The sequence below is a fragment of the Amia ocellicauda genome, chromosome 9, assembly GCF_036373705.1.
Source record: "Amia ocellicauda isolate fAmiCal2 chromosome 9, fAmiCal2.hap1, whole genome shotgun sequence".
Classification (NCBI taxonomy): Eukaryota; Metazoa; Chordata; class Actinopteri; order Amiiformes; family Amiidae; genus Amia; species Amia ocellicauda.
This window is the reverse complement of record NC_089858.1, coordinates 14,692,195-14,713,463: the sequence shown is the minus strand read 5'-3', so window position 1 is coordinate 14,713,463 and position 21,269 is coordinate 14,692,195. Positions and strand designations below refer to the sequence as shown.

General features: G+C 43.7%; 2 protein-coding genes across 2 annotated transcripts; one reads left to right on the top strand and one right to left on the bottom strand.

Moving 5' to 3' along the window:
- Window positions 1-2,229: 2,229 nt before the first annotated feature.
- agrp (agouti related neuropeptide) lies at window positions 2,230-5,707 on the bottom strand. Its single transcript, XM_066712510.1, has 4 exons — window positions 5,469-5,707; window positions 3,817-4,104; window positions 3,052-3,146; window positions 2,230-2,612 (listed from the first exon to the last, which is right to left on the bottom strand). The coding sequence occupies exons 2-4, from the start codon at window positions 3,974-3,976 to the stop codon at window positions 2,427-2,429; spliced, it is 441 nt and encodes a 146-aa protein (XP_066568607.1). The 5' UTR covers window positions 3,977-4,104; window positions 5,469-5,707; the 3' UTR covers window positions 2,230-2,426.
- Window positions 5,708-11,444: 5,737 nt separating this feature from the next.
- atp6v0d1 (ATPase H+ transporting V0 subunit d1) lies at window positions 11,445-19,332 on the top strand. The gene is made up of 8 exons (XM_066713380.1): window positions 11,445-11,685; window positions 13,380-13,551; window positions 14,183-14,361; window positions 15,055-15,134; window positions 15,559-15,636; window positions 15,932-16,108; window positions 16,499-16,576; window positions 16,938-19,332. Exons 1-8 carry the CDS (start codon window positions 11,556-11,558, stop codon window positions 17,097-17,099), a joined length of 1,056 nt encoding a protein of 351 aa, XP_066569477.1. The 5' UTR covers window positions 11,445-11,555; the 3' UTR covers window positions 17,100-19,332.
- The last annotated feature ends 1,937 nt before the right edge of the window (window positions 19,333-21,269 follow it).

Sequence of the window (21,269 nt, the reverse complement as noted above, 5' to 3'; positions counted from 1 at the left end):
CAGTTCCAAATGAAGTTGCATTGTGCATTGTGCTCACCTCTCATTAGGAAAGGACAGTTTTAATCACACACATCGTCTATTATTCCCTTAATTGGTTGTGTAGTTGTAATACTTCTGTGTGAAAGACCAAACTAAATATAAAAACACATTTACGACATATATGCATTTAAGAGCATCAAACACCAGTACTTTTCCCTTCATATTTTGAGGTCATAATGCATCCTGTTTGAAAATGTTATTGTTTTTCCCTGCTGCTCATTGTCCCAATGGTTATTACAATTTGAAGTCAAGCTGGCTGCCACAGTATCATTGGCTGCTCAGTGTGGACTGTGTGCCAGGGCAGACACAGCGGTGGGAATACCCTCTCTAATTATTTATTTCTATCTCTCACCATCGATTCACTGGGGGCTACAAATTGATACATCTATAATGCCATCGGTCCATGCCTGCCTGTATGAATCAGGCAGGGGAGTTGGTTATCTTTGTACCTGTCTCCTGCAGCTGTTTCTGTTTGAGGGTACGTAAGAGTGGGCCGATTTGTGCTGCCAGAAGCATTAAAAACACAACTTGTACTTTGCCTGCTTGACCTGCTCAGCTGCATGTCATTCCTGCCAGCTCTCAGTGCCAGTGCTGTTTGTGTGTGCTACTCGGATGGGGGTAATGTGCCATGATGCCCAGGACACAGCACCCCCCTGCCCTCACTGATCCACAGCCTCCCCTCTGAGGTCCCAGCACACAGCCTGGACTCCAGCAGCAGACTGACCACAACGACATACACAGCCTATTGAACAGGAAAGGATGCCTGTCCTTGTGTAGGGCCCGGTGCTGCTCAGCTGTGGCTACACTCCATGTCAGGGGAATCAAGGTGATCACTGCATAACCTGGAAACTGTCACAGGAGGGAGGTTTGTTTCACAGTAAGACGACTTTGGATTTTTACATGGATCCTATTTTTATTTATTCCATCAGTGTGTTTCTTAGTTTTTCTTTGCAACATTAACATTTGCCAGCTGCTCCAATGCAATAGTGTAACTAGACCAGGTGTAACTAGTGTTCGTTGTTTTATTTGTCCCATATCCCAGAAGTTTGCCCCCTCTCGCAGTCCTGCCCCGCTGCCATGTGTTTTAATCCTCAATGGCAGCACCATTTTGTAGGTCTATTATATAAGAGAACAACACTGGCATGTTATGTTGAAGTCACTACCATAAACATGTCCTCATGACACATTTCACTCTCACTACCAATAAAAAACTCTGCCATGGATTCCCTGAAAACAGGCTCTTCTTCTGAGACGCAGCTGAAAGGCTATCATTATGGGGTCTCTCTGTATTAATTAGCACCATAAGAAGGCATCAGCTGCTCATTTGTCAGAAATGGCCTGAGGAGAGCTGGCTGCTATGAAAGTGGCCTTGTTGCTGTAGTGTTTACTGTGACCTTGCTTCGTGTGAATAGTCTGTGCTGTGACAGCTGTGTGCGATATGGCTCCACACTGCTGAAGGACCCTGTTGGGGGATCCTTGCCTTATCGTGGCAGGCAGGCTGTGGGCCTTCCCAGGCTGAGCACGGCTCTAAGGGTTTGCTCTGGGGAGGACGAGACACCTCAGTCCTGCTACTGTACTGGGCTACACTGGATAGGAACCTGCATCAGAACCACAGTATTCTCTAGTGCATAGATTGTGTTTAATTATGATACATTTTATCTGCTAAATGTATAAATAGTAATAATAACAAAAATAGTCAGATAGACTTGGTCATGTCTTATTGGCCACACTGAGCACAGTGGAAAATCCTGCTTTGAAGCTGGACCTCAGTGCTGCTACTGTAATGGACCATACTGGGGTCCAGCTTCAAAATAGGATTTTCAAGTGTGCTCAGTGTGGCCAATAAGACATAACCAAGTCTATTCGACTATTTGTGTTATTATTACTATTTATACATTTAGCAGATAAAATGTATCATAATTAAACACAATCTATGGTACTAGAGAATACTGTGGTTCCGATGCAGTGCATTGTGCAGTGGCATAGATACACGACAGAACAGTCTTCATCAGAGAGCAGTTTACCCACCACAGAGAATAAGGCCGGGGGATTGGTTTTCCCTTTAAAGTCACCAAACTGCAGTAAGTTGTACACATTTTGGGCGGGTCAGGGATTTGCAGGGGATTTGCTTTTGCAGGACAGTCAGTGAAAACAGGAAGAAAGAAAGGACTTAGTTTTGTATCTCCTTTATTGTGAAACAGGTATAATTTGCTGCAAAACAACATGGCAATTAAAACAATAACAATTACAATCCACACAGCAACTAAAGGTATGTACGTATCTATACCTTGTCATTTACATTCAGAGTTCTCCTCTGTTCTGTGGGGTGCACAATGGGTTGCAGTATGTACAGTGGCCGGGGGGGGGGGGCGGTAGGAACTGTGCGATTAGCGGCCGTGGGGGCAGGCACTGCTGATACGGCGGCAGTAGCAGAAGGCGTTGAAGAAGCGGCAGTAGCAGGTGTCACATGGGTCGCAGCAGGGCAGCTGGTGGCCCAGGCAGGACTCGTGGGCCCTGTAGCAGCGGCGAGGGGAGCGGACCGCGCGGCTCTGCAGCTCCACTGCCTCCAAAACCTGCCGGGGAAGACAGGCTCAGACAGTGCACACTCACCCCACACCTGCACCCTGCTGACCAACCAAACCCCGTAGCCCGGCGACCCTGGGACATCGAGGAGATGTGCCAAAACAAAACAATCTCTGCTTCAGAGTATATTGTTATTATTAATATTATTATCACAACCGAGAAAATTACATTTTAAATGCAGTAATGACATTGTATGGGCAGGGCTTAATTTTGCATACTGATGCCTCTTGGGATTTTCTTTTTAAACGGGCTGGGTGACAGTGTAGGTAAGAGACAGGATGTTTACAGTGATGCTTGCCAACAGCACAAATGTTCTGGTCATTAGCAGCCTGATTTGCAGCCGCCACAAGGAGTCTGACTTTCAGCTTCAGTACAGCATCTGCATGGGGGGACGTATTTGACCTTTGACCCTTGCCCCAAGTGTATTACCTCTCCGTCGAACAGGCCGGTGTCCTCCAGGAACAGTTCCTCCTGGGAGTCGGAGACCAGGCGCTCGGGGGCCAGTCGGGATAGAGCCCCGTCACCTGCAATGACACAGATGCCCGTCAGAGTGCACCACCGCAGGTCCCGTAGCGCCATGCCTGTGTGGCAATTGCTAGACAGGAACAAGACACACCCTATTCACAGCGGACTGCACCACCTCTCCCACTGTGGGGGAGCATGGGCTCTGACACCACAGGCCAAAGAACCCAGGGTGTGCATGAGAGAGAATTACATTGTTACATCACAAAAAGTGTGAATGTGAGTAATGTGTGCACTGTTTCATGAATAGATGTCGGAGGAGAAGAAGGAGCCTAGCTTTTCAGTATGACAGTGGGAGCCCCCAGAGCTGTTCATTCGCTGCCAAATAACAGACCAATCTTGTAATTCAGTTTCATGGTCATGGCTTTAATCTCTGCAACAGTACATACAGAAAAAAACAAAACACCTCTTACTGACAGGATAACGATGTAGGTGAGATTCATACCAGATTATTTACTGCAGTGACCTTTTATACTCATGTTTCATATGTTTACATATAAACATAAACTACCCTCACAGTCTGCTCTAAGGGTAACAGGTGATCCAGCACAGAGCTGCCTGGACTCCTGGAGCCAGATTCCATAGAGCTCCAGTATCTTGTGAGAACAGTATAATTGTAGTACAGTGAGAACAGGGTTGTCTTTATTGGCTGCCCAGGTGGAACCGACTCACCTGCACCTGACAGAGTGGTGCCAGTGACCGCCCTCAGCAGGCCTGGCAAAGTATATCTGCCTGTGCCACTGGCAGAGGTGCTGGCATCTTCCACACGGGCACTGCCCTGGACAGACCCAGCTGCAAGGACCCACCAGCACAGTAGCATGGAGCTCCACATGGCAGCAGAGTGATAGCAGCTCTGGTCACTGATGGGATAACACACGCACACACACACACACGTGCGTGCTCACGACACACAGGCTGGCCACTGTCCACAGTCAGCAGGGAAGGTGGAACAGTTGATTTCTGTGGAAAATACAAATGGGTATTTAGAAAATGGAAGACTTTTAATTAAAAACAAAGACAATACTGTACTTATAGTGTGTTTTTAACACATCTGTAATAAAGCATTTGAAACAGCCCAGAGAAATATGAGAAACAGAGAAAATATATACTCTTCAAGAACAATAATACAGTACGAACAAGAATATGCAATATAGAGTCTAAGTATTAAATGTGTTGATTGATTTGGTTTAGAGTGTGATATCTTCATTAAGTCTTTACAGTGGCAATGCGGAGATGTGAAAGACTTAGCCACTACACTGCAGAAATATATATTCCACAGTTTGTTACTTCAATACAGACAAAATAACATTAAAAACACATTTATACACTAATTCAATAACTAGATGCCATGCAGCTTCCAATCCACTGAACAATTACAACTCAGTAACCTGGGACATAGTGCCAGCTGTAGACAGAGCAGTCTGTCATTCTGAGCACACAAACAGCACTCAGCACCCACACTCATCCTGAGCACTTGCACTCACACTCACATTGAGCTCACACTTACACACAGACAGAGACAAAGAAACAATAAAGTGATTATTGTTAATGATTAAGATATTTTGAAGACGGGCGTCATTAAGCCCAAAATCACACAGCTGGCACCTCCTTAACAGAACGGGCACAGAACAAATCACCAAGGCACCATCGCAACCATAGAAAAACATTGTTTTAAATAGTTTTCAAAACTGCCTAGAACAACTGTGATATAGAAAGCCATGCAAACAACTGTTTCAGATTTATTCTTTCACTAAAATAATTGTTTAGGAAATATTTCAGAAGGGCAGGAACAAGGAAATTGTTAACACTTCAGCTGAATATATTAAAATTAATTACACATACATGCCAGAATAGGTACACACAAGCATACTCTATCTTTGGTTTTATATATTAACTGTCAAAGTACAATTACACAGTAACAATAAATTAATAAAAAGATGCTCCTCATCTTTCATTTATGACTGCCCAATCAGATTAGATTTGTATCAAGATAAAACTAAAAATACAAACTCATTCAAAACGTTTCTATAAATAGCCCAGATTCCCATCATTTAAAAAACAGTCTCAGATCCTATGCTGATATAATCCTCAGAAAAGAGCATAACGGCTTTAAGAAGGTAATCAGACGCCCATGGAAACAGAGTTCCCAGTCTTCCCCACACTTAGTTCAGGAGAGTGATTGGGGTGATGGTGGTAGTGTTGGGGGGGTGGCATGCAAGCCTTTTGTAAAGAATCCTCACAGCACAAGAGAGACACAAGCAAGGACACAAAGCAAGAAAAAAGCAGTGGTCAAATAGCATGCATAGAACATCAGCTCACCCTACCTGCAGCCTGCTGTCTTGTCCAAGTGAGATTCCTCCAGCGCAGTGACCCCTGGGTCCTGTTTAAATGGTTGAAGGCAATGGACACATGATCACCGGCAGTGGGTGGTAGGAGTGGTTCTAATGATCCTCCATTCATTCATTTAGTCATTCACATAAACAGGCACATACACATCTCTGCAGAGAGGGCCACTGAGTTCACCTGGTTAGTTTGCGTGCGCCGATCAGGGCACTCTCTTCCGGACACTGCATTAACACTGAACAAACATGTTTACCGTATTAAGGCACTTCCTGGGTTTACGCACTGGATTCTGAAAGGCTGGATCCCCAGAAATCTTAAATTGGTCCCACGCAACATGCTCTCTTCTCACAAACAGGGTGTTTCTATTAATGCAATGATTATGATACCAAAACACAGAACAATTATGGGGCCATGAAAAGAAAAAACAGAATTGATTGTGCCGTGACCGTCCATTCATGTTTCAGCCCTTTTTTCTGACATCACCCTGTATAAAATGTCTCTCAGTTCTTGGTTTTGGGTCATGGTGCTGTCACATGCTGGGGCTCGAGGACAGAAACAAGTCTGCTGCACTGCTCTGTGGGACTCCTCATTCAGGGCTGCAGTGATGGCTGTCAGGGCCCAAAGAAGGTAGAAGAAGAAGGAGAGAGTGTCGTAGATTCCAAGGGGATTGAAATGGAGAGATCAGCAGAAGGTGAGGAAGAAGGGGGAAAAAAGAGGGGATCTGATCTGGAAAGGTTGAGCTTGAGGTGGTGTGAGTGCATCCATGCAGAGATAGCAGACAAACAGGAAGAGATGCGAGAGGGAATGAGAGGGTCAGAAGAGAGAAAAGACCTGGGCATCATCTGCGTAGAAGTGGTAGGAGAAACCATGGGATGTGATGAGGGGGCCCAGGGAGAGAGTGTAGAGAGAGAACAGGAGGGGGCCCAGAATGAAGCCTTGAGGTATGCCTGTAAGGAGAGGTTGGGGGGTGGATGAGGAACCTCGCCATGTCAATTGATAGGTCCGGTCGTTGACATAGGAGGAGAACCAGGTGAGAGCAGTTCCAGAGATTCCTAGGTCAGAGGCAGGAGAGGAGGATGGAGTGATCGACAGTGTCAAATGCTGCAGAGAGATCAAGGAGGATGAGGACTATGGAGAGGGAGGCCGCTCGAGCACAGCAGAGGGAGTCAGTGACTGTCAGGGGTGATCACTCCTAGAGTGATGGTGAAACATTTCTATCCTGATGGGAGTGGTCTCTTCCAGGATGACAATGCCCCCATTCACAGGGCACAAGGGGTCACTCAATGGTTTGATGAGTATGAAAATGATGTGAATCTTATGCTATGGCTTTCGCAGTCACCAGATCTTTGCCTTCAAAACAGCATCAATTCTTCTAGGTACACTTGCACAAAGTCAGGGATTTTGTAGGCATATAGTCAGGTGTATGATTAAACAATTATACCAAACAGGTGCTAATCATCATCTATTCAGTATGTAGGTTGAAACACAATCATTAACTGAAACAGAAACAGCTGTGTAGGAGGAATAAAACTGGGTGAGGAACAGCCAAACTCAGCTAACAAGGTGAGGTTGCTGAAGACAGTTTACTGTCAAAAGTCATACAACCTGGCAAGACTGAGCACAGCAACAAGACACAAGGTAGTTATACTGCATCAGCAAGGTCTCTCCCAGGCAGAAATTTCAAGGCAGACAGGGGTTTCCAGATGTGCTGTCCAATCCCTTTTGAAGAAGCACAAAGAAACGGGCAACGCTGAGGACCGTAGACGCAGTGGTCGGCCAAGGAAACTTACTGCAGCAGATGAAAGACACATCATGCTTACTTCCCTTTGCAATCAGAAGATGTCCAGCAGTGCCCTCGGCTCAGAATTGGCAGAAAACAGTGGGACCCTGGTACACCCATCTACTGTCCAGAGAAGTCTGGTCAGAAGTGGCCTTCACTGAAGACTTGCGACCAAAAAGCCATACCTCAGACGTGGCAACAAGGCCAAGTGACTTTGCATGAAAACACAGGAACTGGGGTGCAGAAAAATGGCAGCAGGTGCTCTGGACTGATGAGTCGAAATCTGGCTGTAGTAGAAGGCAGTTTGTACACAAATGAGTGTCTGCAGGCAACAGTGAAGCATGGTGGAGGTTTCTTGAAAGTTTGGGGCTGCATTTCTGCAAATGGAGTTGGGGATTTGGTCAGAATTAATGGTCTCCTCAGTGCTGTGAAGTACAGGCAGATACTTATCCATCATGCAATACCATCAGGGAGGCATCTGATTGTCCCCAAAATTATTCTGCAGCGTGACAACGACCCCAAACATACAGCGACAGTCATTAAGTACTATCTTCAGTGTAAAGAAGAACAAGGAGTCCTGGAAGTGATGTTATGGCCCCACAGAGCCCTGATCTCAACATCATCAAGTCAGTCTGGGATTACACGAAGAGAGGGAAGCAAGTGAGGCTGCCTAAATCCACAGAAGAACTGTGGTTAGTTCTCCAAGATGTTTGGGCCAACCTACCTGCCGAGCTCCTTCAAAAACTGTGTGCAAGTGTACCTAGAATAATTGATGCTGTTTTGAAGGCAAAGGGTGGTCACACCAAATATTGATTTGATGTAGATTTTTTCTTTGCCAATTGAACTGTTACTGTGGACTGAGACTGTGTCCACAGTGTCTTCATTGACACACGGCAGTCATGTGTTCATTGTGCAGGAGTCTTCCTGTGTGATGCACAATGATGACATTCTCTTAATTCTTCACTTACTGATATAGTGCAAGTCACATCCCCTAACCCCACCTAATTTAATCTTGGAATTTAAAAACCACATCAATCAGCAGAAGATTTTAAGAGCTGGGGACTAAGGTCTGAGGGCTTATCCAATAATTGTTTTTCTCTGTGAGGGCAGCTGAAATCTTCATTAGCCATCCGAGGAGCTGAATTAGCTGGGGAAAAGGAATTTCTGCTCATTTGTTTTTGATTGACTGAGTGAAAAGCCTGATAAGTATCCATCTTGCTTCCGTTGCAGAAAACAACTCACGCAAGAAAAAAGTCGGGATGATTCTATGCAAAGAAATATGTATATACACTTCACATAACTTTGTAGGACAAAAAAATGTACCTTTGATATTAAAGGATATACTGACCAATACAACTGATTAGTGTTTGAACAGACACCTGCCCTGAGCTGTGGACATTCATGTGTGTTCATCATATTATCATTTGCATGTATGGAAAAAGATTTCCAGATGTGTATTTCCATCCCATCAGATATGAATCTTACTCTTGATGAATCACACTTGCATTTTTAAATAGCCATCTGTATTTCCCCAGCCCGCGTTTGATCCGGGAAGCTGCCCCTTAGGCTCCCAGCTCTAAGATGTTCTTTGTAGTCCTGTCCTCCAACACACATCAGACCCTTATGGGAGAGAGAGACACTGTGGCGCTTGTTAGCTGCACTGGGCTCCTCGCGAACACAAATGCTGGACTGTTCACTACCTTGAAAGGCTACCATGAGGCTTGTGTGTGTGTGAAGAGTTCACTCCAGGCTTCTATTGCTAGGACATGCCCCTTGGTCTAAACACAGACCAAAACACACACTGTAGCACAGCATTATTACAGTTCCATTATCCGGCATGCATGTCTATTTCAGAGTTTCCCCACCTGTCCTCTATATCTGTGGTAGGGCCACTTCCCGCTTCCCCGGCTTCTACACAGCCCTGTCATCAATGTGAGGAGCTCGCTCGTGTCTCCCTGTCTCAATTCAAGGTGTTTAACAAGACTTACAAAAGCACAATACTGTGTAGTCAATATACGCAACGCAATACATTACACGCATTTTATAGGCCAGCCTGCCAGCCATGAGAGAGTCATCCTTCATCGCCATGTCCAAAGACTTTAACAAACGGAAAAAGGTCAACTTAAATGGCCAGCGTAATTTCAAGTAATGTAAAAAAACAGAAAAAGCTGGAAAAAACAAAACAGGCACTTAATAGATCATGAGGAGTTTGTGTATTTTTAATATAGCCCACCCACACATTTGATTTGTTATTCATTTGAAGTAATGGAACATACTAAACAGGATCTGATTAGAAAGCCATTTCACCTGAATAAAGGTACTATTAAATTACCTTTCTGGTTAGAAAGGACGGGAGTCAGGAACTAGTGTGATGAGCAATGGCTGTAATCCCACCAAAAGGACACAGCGTCTCAGTATCCCTGCTGTGGCGATTGTTTCAGAGGAAAGGAAACTCTGATCGCTGTGTGGCATTTCACTGACCCCAAAATGGCAAATGACGCATTTAAAATGTTCCTGCAAACCCTAATCATGAAATAAATAGAGCACTCAAATAATAACAATAATAATGAAATACCCACAGTGGGTATTATTTCTGCAGTGGTTGTTTAGTTGAAAGATGAAAAGATTAAACCTGGTTGGGACTGTAGGAAACAGAGCTGCTTGTAAAGTAAAAAAACTAAAATAAAATGTGGTCTGGGACTACAGAGGCCATAGCTAGCCTTGCAGATATGTTTTGAAGAACTGCATCATCCTCTGCTGGCAAGACAGTGGATTGCAGCCTGCATAATGTAGGAATTGTTTTTTACGGTTACATTTAAATTGTTTAGAATGCATTATTTGAGTAGTTTACCTAAATTGTGCATTCAAATCAAGTTAAGTGTTAAAATAAGATTTATATTTTGGTCCAGGACAGGATTAGGGTTAGAGTCCTCAGTAAATGTAGTCTTTCGTGAAGGTTAGGGTTGTGTTTCTACAGGATTAACTGCATTGGGTGTAGGTATTGGCGTGTGTTAAAATGGGGTGGTCACCTACAAATGTAATGGATTACAGTAAAAAGTATTCAAATGATTGAAACAATATTAGATGTCAGGTTAATTAATTGCCATATCTGTATGAAATTAATTGTTGGATACCACAGAAAAAAATCACAATTAAGGAAACATATAAAATAATCAAATAAAAGTTAGAAAGTGTCACCAACCTAAGTTTTAATTAGGGTAGATAGTATTATGTGTAGAGAGTATTATTTTGAGTAATTTTGCAGAAGTGCTATTACAAATTAATTTTGTCCAGACTAGGGTTAAGTTAGGTATGTCTCGGATCTGCAATGCAGTTTCACTGTTCAGGATTACTGTCTGAAATCTATTTGATGTTAAACAAATGAATTGCCATGTTACGGAAGAATAGCTATACATCCCACATTTTATGTGGTCTTCTTCTAGGTCTGTTTTAATCTCTTGGGATCCATGAGAAGAGTGGTTCCAAGTGCAGATCTGAAGCTTTTTCCATCTTTGATCTGTTCTTCTTGCAATGTCTCCGGCCCACTGCTATTTTAACATTTTGACTCTTTCATTGATGTCTCATTTTGTTTTGTTCTTATTTCTTATTATATATATATGTGTGTGTTTGTGTGTGTGTGTGTGTGTGTGTGTTACAGTAAGTCATTAAAACGTTTTCTTCTTATGTTTATATTTTTCATTGTTTAATTCTTAATTTAATTTTATATTTTCTGACATGTATTTTAAAACATCTATAAACGTTTTTACCCTTAATTGAATTACATACCGTTTTAAAATGTTCTGATGCTACAGTAACGAAAGATTATTATTAACATTTAAATGCTTACAAACACATTCTGTTCAGTTCTCAGTTCAAAATTCTGGAAAACTTCAATTGCACAAATGAAAAAAGTGCAGAACTTAAAATAAAATAAAATAAAATAAAATACTGCCCTATGATTGTGTGTCTCTTTGTGTTAGTTGAGTAGAATCTTGCAGTTGCGGGGTTTTGTGTTTTTTAAACTTATTTGCCTTGTTTAACGGCTTCACCTAAAAATAAAAAGCAAATAAATAAAAATAATAAACATTAAAAAGCAAAGCAGCAATACAAGCCCGGCACAATGACATCACCACAATCAGGTGACCGGTCACATGACGTGGGTCTGATCACATGCCTTCGCTTCCTGCCGCTACAGCCGGGTCTCTGTCGCTCCGCCGCCGCACCGACACATCCCTCTGCAGTCAGCAGGATCCGATACACACTTACCGTGAATTAATAAACACCAAACATGTCCATCTTCCCGGAGCTGTATTTTAACGTGGACAACGGTTACCTGGAGGGACTGGTGCGAGGCTTCAAGGCGGGGATACTGTCGCAGGGAGACTATCTGAACCTGGTTCAGTGCGAAACCCTGGAAGGTGAGTCGGGGATGTGTTGTCTGCTACATCGACCGAGGAGGCCTGAAATGGGGATCGGTTTAGTCCACAGGGGCTACAGTCGGGCTTTAACCGGGTTTACACATCGTGTCTCTGTAGCCGGGATGGTTGGCGAGTCCGCTGCCGGGGGGAGGTTAAGGTACGGCGGTGTGTCCGTTAGCCCGGGCCCGGATCTGTGCTGGTGTCGCCGAGAGGCACTGGGCAGGCAGTGTCTGAGCGCTGTGGTGTCAGGACTGGACTGGCTATCCACCTGACAGCCTTCATCCTCGGTCCAGTGACGGGGATCACGGGCCCGGCCGCTCATACCTGCCTGGGCTTGGACCCTCCGAAAGCAGGGTGCGCTTGTGAGAGTGCGGTGCCGAGCAGCTGCTGGACTGTACGGGCGGCCTGCAGCGCTCAGGGTAGGATTGATGTTTAAACAGACACCCGGTAAGCAAGTGGGTGAAAGCGGTGCTTTCTGCATCGCTACCGACACATTTGCGATGTCCAGTCTGATAGAGAGGTTTTTTAATTGGGCCAAACGTTTTACATTTTAATATCTATAGTATTGTTAATTTGATTTATTATAAATACATACAGTGGGTTGACTTAATTTGTTTTCATTTAATCAAATCTGGCTTTTGCTTTCAGTAATGTTTAGGGAAGTTAAATCAAAGCAGCACCTTTTGCTCAGTTGTGTTGGCATTACCTGTCAGGGCACGGGGGATGTTTACACTGCCCTCCCTGAAGGGCAACGTCATGTCTTAGGTGTGTTTATTTAGGGTATGCCCCGTTAGTTAATACGGGCCAACTAAGCCTTGCAGTTACTTTGACTATTCGACTTTCACAGCCCTTTACTGTGTTAAAAATGACATTGCTTCTGTGCCCTGGAACAATGCTCCCAAATGGGTGGCTTGACTAGGTTTTGTTTTCAAATGTCCTCTCATTCCTTTAATTAGGCTAATTGTTCTAAAAGAAGATTTAACTATTGTTTTGTACGTGTAGCACTGTTTTTTTTTTTTTAAACAAGACCGTGAAAGATCTGCTTTTAATTTGAAAACCCTTTCACACATAGTCTGAGCCCACACTTGAGTGTGAGTCTCAGACAATAATTACTCTGAGAAGATGGAGGGCAATGGGATTATTCCTGTAATGTTGACTGTTTTTACTGCTGCTTGTTGTTTCCTCATGAATGCTGATTTTGAAGCGGGTTGATGTTAGTTCAAAGGTTTACACAACACATGCAATACCAAGTAAAAAAATCCTGCTTATTGCAGAAGATACAGATGTATCCCATCACACTTTATCGCATTTTAGTGGTTTATTGATGTGTAATAACTCCCCCCCAACACACACACACACACACACACTTATATTCACATTCTTACATAAACATAGTTCTTGTATGGAGATTTTTTACAAGGTAAACATTTTTCTTTGTTAGTGAAAAACACAGTTTTTCATTATACTTCTTCATAGAAATGCTAGCTTTTGGGTTTCTCTTCTGCTTACATGGGTGAGGAACTTAGGAAATGTATATGTGGTAAGAGAGAAAAAGGAAGAGAATGTAATGTGATGTGAAGAGTGGTTCCAAGTGCAGTAGTGTGTTATCAGTCTGGGGTGTAGCATCACTGTGCTAACTGGTGTGCACTGGTGTGAGTCAGTGACTGAGCCCTGTGTCTCGGGGCTGTTTACAGATCTGAAGCTGCACCTGCAGAGCACAGACTATGGCAGCTTCCTGGCCAATGAGGCCTCTCCGCTCACTGTGTCCGTCATCGACGACAAGCTGAAGGAGAAGATGGTGGTGGAGTTCCGCCACATGAGGAACCAGTCGTATGAGCCGCTTGCCAGCTTCATGGACTTCATCACGTAAGGACAGGGGAGGGCAGCACGGGGAACGGGGCACAGTTTGTGTGCAACTCCATCAAATAGAGCAGCTCCAGGCCCTAACACAGGTGTCCCCAGCCATGGCCCAGGACAGGCACAGGGGCCTCTTGTGCTTGTTCACAACAATGTCTTAATTAACAAATTCTTAATTGCTTAATTGAATTAGTTGGTCAAGGTAAACAGAGATATTTAGCTGCTGATTGAAAGTAACGTGAAGGCCTGCGGCTCAGCTGACTCACCACCAGATGAGCTAATCCATGGTTTCAGAACTGCATCTAAAACACTTAAATGTCCTTATTCATAACATAATCTAGTATCTTTGTGAGTTTTATGCACAGTGTAAAGCAATTCATGTTTTAAAATCAAATCAAAAAGACAATGGCCAGCACACTCTATATTATTTTTCTTCCAATCTCATTAGCAGAAGTTGTAGAAAAAGTGAGCACTTTGTTTTTCCTTTTGATTTATGTATTTTTTGGGGCCTCTCCACCTGAATTTAATTGAGATTAATTATAAAATGATTAAGTGTGTCAAGAACCTGGGAATCAGTGTGTGTTTGTGTTTGGTTGGTTGTGTGACCCTGCATGCCCTGACCCCGCTGCGTCTCTCTCAGTTACAGCTACATGATTGACAATGTCATCCTGCTGATCACGGGCACTCTGCACCAGCGCTCCATCTCTGAGCTTGTGCCCAAGTGCCACCCCTTAGGGAGCTTTGAGCAGATGGAGGCAGTGAACATAGCCCAGACCCCAGCTGAGCTGTACAGCGCCATCCTGGTTGACACCCCACTGGGTAAGGCACTGGCTTCTTGCAGTGTTTCAGTCATGTCAAGCGCAAAACCCCTTTCAAGCTGGTTTCACAGTTGAACCCATGGCAACCCCAGGTTGAAAATCAAGCTCTTTCACATTCATTTTCAACCCAAGATGAAACTCTGAAGCCGGGATGAACTCACCCCTGCTAGACACCAGGGCTAAGATTTCCAACCCGGAATGAAGCACTCACCTTGGGTAGAAAAACGTTAATGTTAATCGTAACCTGTGTATTGTAGCGCAAGGCAAATGTGAACTCAAGCGGGGCTGAACTCAGGGACGAGTCAACCCAGGGCCGCCCTGTGTCCACTTAACCTGGGATTGGATGGGGTGGTGTGAAAATCGCTAGAAACCCTGTCTACTTTTGAAAACTAAATATTCCAGCTGGCTGAACTGGGGGAGTAAAATGTTCTCAGCCACTCCATCCAGTCTGTTTGTAACCACATTTCACAATAAGTAGCCTTTGGATATTATTTTTGCCTGCAGTATTTTGCTAATAAAACTAAATAATGCCTTAAATGTAGAGACAGAGTTTTTGTTAATAGATGTGTGTTGTTAGCATTGTTTCATTGTTCAGTTTAAATCAGATAAAATACATTAAATATAAAGAGAGAGAACCAGCAACTTAAATTAGCTTCCACTGCACTTGAGTTTGAGTGATCACTCTCTGTTTCAGCTGCGTTCTTCCAGGATTGTATATCTGAGCAGGACCTGGATGAAATGAACATTGAAATTATCAGGAATACTCTGTACAAGGTGAGCAACAGCAAGAACAGCTCCCCTTCCCTTCCAGACCTCCAGATCCTGATGTGCTGCCATGCATTCTCATCTCCAGCTTTTAATCTACTGCCTATCCTGCTTGATAATTAATGACTTAAAGTTCACCTGAGTTTATCAAAGTATTGTAACATCATGGTCTTGTTGTGGAACCATGTAGCCCCAATCCCCACCTTGCCAGCAGGTCGGCAATTACCTGTGGCTGTGCCAGGTGCATCCAGGTTTCAGCTTCTGACACCCCCTCCAGCCGTGCAATATCTATACTTTATGCATCTCTCTTTACAGGCAGCTTCGAGTTGGAAATGTTTTATTTTCGGTAGATCTAAGTAAAGTTTTAATTGTTAAAAAGGACAGTTTTCAGGCACTGTGGTTTCAGTGGATTTTCTTTATTTTGATCTCCCAGGCTTATTTAGAATCCTTCTACAAGTTCTGCTCTACACTGGGAGGCACAACTGCAGACACCATGTGCCCGATTCTTGAAGTGAGTAAAATATCTGGCTTTCCATTTCCTGTTTGCAAATGCAGTATATTGTTTACAGAGTTGCATTTCTTCAGTACCAGTTAATACATCAAAAATAAAAATTAAAGAAATCCCAAAATACATTCCTGTCCTCACACCAGTATACAGTGTAATGGGGTGTGTTAATTTTAAATCGAGATAAGAGCTGCCATCCAGCCACTTACCTCATTTACAGTGTCTGTGTGTCTTGATGCTTGTTGTTTTGGAAGCGAACTCCTTGCTGTTGTGGCCCTGCTAACTTTGTGTCTGTGTGCAGTTTGAGGCAGACAGGAGAGCATTCATCATTACCATCAACTCCTTCGGGACGGAGCTGTCCAAAGAGGACCGGGCCAAGCTGTTCCCCCACTGCGGAAAGCTGTACCCGGAGGGGCTGTCTCAGCTGGCACGGGCTGATGACTACGAGCAGGTCAAAGCTGTGGCAGACTTCTACCCTGTGAGTGTTGCAGCACAGCGCCGGGCCGGGCTGGGGGACCCTTTTATGGTTCTCAATACTACCTGTGGCTATTTACATAAAATCAATTAAGCAAAGGTTTTCCTTAAATGCTCCTTGTGGGTGAAACAGGAAGTTCATAACATTGACATTGTTATATTTAGGTGTTTAAGTCATTATTATTATATATACATGGCAAAACGGCACTAATCAATAAGGGCTTTACACCGGTTGCACAGTTGTTTTCATTAGTTTCAGTAGTTGATTCATTGTGTTGCGGTGTGTTAGAGTACACACTTATCAGTTTGTGTGTGTGAGAGAGGGAGTGTGTGCATTCCAGTTTCCTCTGTTTTTTCATTGGGTTGTGAAGTGTGCGATTTATATATCCGGCAGGAATATAAACTTCTGTTTGAAGGAGCTGGCAGCAATCCTGGAGACAAAACCCTGGAAGACCGATTCTTTGAACACGAGGTGAGGAGCATGACTGCCTTCCAGCACAGAGCTTCAGGCAGGGAGCAGAGACTGGGCTCCGTTTATCGCTCCATACATCTCACTCTCACATGTCTCATTATAAAATAAACCCCATAAATCCTGGGAGAAGAACAAGGCAGTACACTGATGCCAATGTTTCTATTCTGGGAACCCAAGCATTGTGAAACCCAGTCTGCGGTGTTGTTTTAAAAAGCAGTTAAGCTTTAGCTGGGGTACAGCAACCAAATGTCTATTACTACTACTAATAATGATCATAATACCAGTAACATTAATAAGAGACAGTAAGTGGGCAGAAAAATACGTTTGTTTACTTGTGTACTGTGCTCTGCCTTGCCTCCAGGTGAAGCTGAACAAACTGGCCTTCTTGAACCAGTTCCACTTCAGCGTGTTCTACGCCTACGTGAAGCTGAAGGAACAGGAGTGCAGGAACATCGTGTGGATCGCAGAGTGCATCGCCCAGAGGCACCGTGCCAAGATTGACAACTACATCCCCATCTTCTAGAAGAGTCCTCTCCCCTTCCCTCCCCTCCTCTCCATTCCTCTCCTCTATATTGTTGTGTTGTAACATGTCTCTCATATGTATGTTTAAAATAACAAAAAAGAAGAACTATTCCCCCGCCTCAATAAATAATAAGTAAATGTCTATCTATTTAGCCAGCAGAAGGGCTGTCCCAGCAAGCTTTGGTGTTTGAACTGACTTTCAGATAATGGATCTATATCTGCCGATGGTTACTGTGCCTGCGTTTCACTTCTGCATGGCCTGTGGATGTCACTGCTTCAGGGACATAAGAGGGGGCCACTGTCCAAGCATGCAGTGTTAGCGTGAATTGTAGAGTTTTCGGATTTTGTCCAAAGGGCATTGGTGTCAGGGCCGTGAAGCAGGTTTGATTTGAACGCTTTGTGTACTGTCGATCACAAGCTGCTGATATTTGATGATTTTCTGATTTTTGATGAGTCCTGTTGGTGAAAACCACAGCAGGAGGACCTACAGAAGCACTGTAGATGGTTCCTTGGGTATCAAGGACAGGTTAAACAATCCGAATATTTGAGCTTGGGTTTGTTTTTATTTCACTAAGATTAGTGTTTTTAGCAGAGATCAGTCTATCCTGATCCCTGCAGTCTTACCTTCCGATTAGATGTAGTGATCAGTACCCACAGTGAAGGTTTTGAGTAAAATTTAAGTATCCTACCTTGTTCTTTTTGTATGTTTTCTTTTTCATTTTCGTTTGGCTTAGTCTTGCTCTGGCCTGGCATGCATGTCTGAAGCTCTCTGCACTGCTGCCTCCAGGGCTGAGTGAGAGGAGGGCTGGGGACTGGCTGCACTGGACAGTACAGCCTTCCTGATAAACCTTGTAGCCAGAGCTGCCTGAGGGAAGAAGCACAACCTCACCAGAAGGTGGTGCGATACCTTGGCAGGAGTTGTGTGGCGTGCCCCCTGGGCTCACACACACAGTGGCTCCTGTAAAGCAAGGCACTTGAGTGTCTGAGGGAGGGCTGGGTCCACACACCCCCTCGAGCACTGACCCACTTGTACACCTGCTTAGCACCATTCTTTAAGGGCTTCATTCAGTCCCAGCAGGACTGAGGTCTAGACACACTGAGAGGACAGTGTGATATTACACAGCACAACACACTGAGGATAGTGCGTTATTGCACAACAGTGTGGAAATCCTGGCTGGTCTCAGCCGATGAGGAGTGTGGCGCAGCTAGCAGGGACCAGAGTGTGAAGTCCTGTCTTTGCCCTTCATGGTCTGGCATGCCTCCTCTCTGCCCTACTGGGAACACCAGCTCTGTTGATGTCTTTTTTTATTATTTATCAAACAAGAAACTCTGACCCGTTTCTTTTACACATGTCAGAAACACTACTACATTCCATGTTGAAATTATGCTTCATTCTGTTTCTTTTGTGTTTTATTTGCTGCTGGCAATTTAGTGTAGCTTCCTTTATGGCATTGAATGAGTAAAGTGGACTTTAAAAAATATATATAAATTATGATCATTTTTTAGATTGTCAACTGTGAAAGCATTGAAAGCACTCTCCGCAAGTCTGTGTATCAAGGAATCTTTGATGCAGGTACCAGTGTAAAGGATAGAAAATCAAATGTTTTTTTGAATCGTCAAAAAAACACAGACAAAAGAAAAACAACTTTAGTGCATCATTGCTGTATTACCATTAGCTTTCTGATACTGTCCTTTAGTTTTAAGCTGAGACTTTTGTTATGACCTTATTTTGACAGCGGCTTCAAGACCAATTACAACTTTACTTTTAAATAAAGGTATCTGATAAATATGTTGTTTTGCGGTGGTCAGAGCAATGGCAGGCTTCAGCTGTCGTGACTGTAGTGGAATGGCCCCTTAGTGAGTGTTTTGCCGTATGCGGTCAGGATACCTGTCTGGCTGAGCAGGGCCTGCCTCTGGTTGCAGGTAAATTGTGTCCCTCCCCCTTGTGAAGACCAAGATATTCCTAGAAAATAATTCTATAATAGAACTTTATTTAATTGAACGGATTAAATTGTATTATCATATTTAACTTTAAAACTATCTATTTCTCTCTCTCTCTCTCTGTATACATATATATATATAAATTTAAAAAAAAATGTCCGACACTTTTTAAGACCTGCCTTGTGATGTACATATTTGTGTGAAGGCCTACCGTCGAACACTTGATCTTGTTTCCTATTTTGTGAATATTGTGTTCCTCTTCAATGTGACAATAAATATGTAACTTAATTTCATCATGCAAAGTTGGATTGTATTTGTATTTTGCATATTTCTTGTAAAAAAAACATGATTTAAGATGATGTATAGAAGAAAACCATTTACAGGTGCATGGCTTTGAGAGCTGTGAGAAATAAGCTCTAGAGAAATAGTACCGGTTGTATTCATCAACTGTCACTGTATAAGTAGCATTTGTTATGTGGCCACAAGAGGGAGCTACCAGCTTAGAAGTTACCCATGGGTTTCCAACAGAGTGTGTAATGTGCAAGATTATTTAGTTAGGCTGATGCAAAACTATCCTCTGTAAGATGTTAAGATTATCCTCTCAGTGGTGCACAGCATGAGGAAAAAGCAGGATACCTTCAGATCTCTGCATTGTGTATTTTCTGTTGTTGCACAATGAAGTTAGTGTTGGTTGGCTACTGTTAATCGGTGATTGAAAATTTAAAGAAAACAAGTAAATAATCAAGCATATAGGGAAGCTCCTTGTCCTGAAACCTCCTGTCTTCTTCCAGCAGCCCAGTACCCAGATGAGTTCAGAGTCAGTAAGGAGCAGCAGTAATATCAGTGCCTGGCAGGGTTCATACAGTCGTGGTTTTGGAGTCTCAGCCTGCAGGAACGACAGGTGAGGCTCAGATCAATGGGGTGCCATTTGCCCCACACTGCCAGGCACATCAACACAGTTTATATAAAGAGCCAGTGTTTGTGATTCTTTTGTGGCATAAATGACTGCGTAGGCAGAAACACGTTTAGAGTATTGGCCTGTGTGGAGCTGATAACAGTACAGTATACACTCACCTAAAGGATTATTAGGAACACCATACTAATACTGTGTTTGACCCCCTTTCGCCTTCAGAACTGCCTTAATTCTACGTGGCATTGATTCAACAAGGTGCTGAAAGCATTCTTTAGAAATGTTGGCCCATATTGATAGGATAGCATCTTGCAGTTGATGGAGATTTGTGGGATGCACATCCAGGGCACGAAGCTCCCGTTCCACCACATCCCAAAGATGCTCTATTGGGTTGAGATCTGGTGACTGTGGGGGCCAGTTTAGTACAGTGAACTCATTGTCATGTTCAAGAAACCAATTTGAAATGATTCGACCTTTGTGACATGGTGCATTATCCTGCTGGAAGTAGCCATCAGAGGATGGGTACATGGTGGTCATAAAGGGATGGACATGGTCAGAAACGATGCTCAGGTAGGCCGTGGCATTTAAACGATGCCCAATTGGCACTAAGGGGCCTAAAGTGTGCCAAGAAAACATCCCCCACACCTTTACACCACCACCACCAGCCTGCACAGTGGTAACAAGGCATGATGGATCCATGTTCTCATTCTGTTTATGCCAAATTCTGACTCTACCATCTGAATGTCTCAACAGAAATCGAGACTCATCAGACCAGGCAACATTTTTCCAGTCTTCAACTGTCCAATTTTGGTGAGCTTGTGCAAATTGTAGCCTCTTTTTCCTATTTGTAGTGGAGATGAGTGGTACCCGGTGGGGTCTTCTGCTGTTGTAGCCCATCCGCCTCAAGGTTGTACGTGTTGTGGCTTCACAAATTCTTTGCTGCATACCTCGGTTGTAACGAGTGGTTATTTCAGTCAAAGTTGCTCTTCTATCAGCTTGAATCAGTCGGCCCATTCTCCTCTGACCTCTAGCATCAACAAGGCATTTTCGCCCACAGAACTGCCGCATACTGGATGTTTTTCCCTTTTCACACCATTCTTTGTAAACCCTAGAAATGGTTGTGCGTGAAAATCCCAGTAACTGAGCAGATTGTGAAATACTCAGACCGGCCCGTCTGGCACCAACAACCATGCCACGCTCAAAATTGCTTAAATCACCTTTAACATTTCCCAAGGCTCCTTTAAGGAGGTACCCAGCAGACGCAGCATATTAATATACAGTACAATCATTATACTGTCATGTTCATGTGAATCTGTCTGT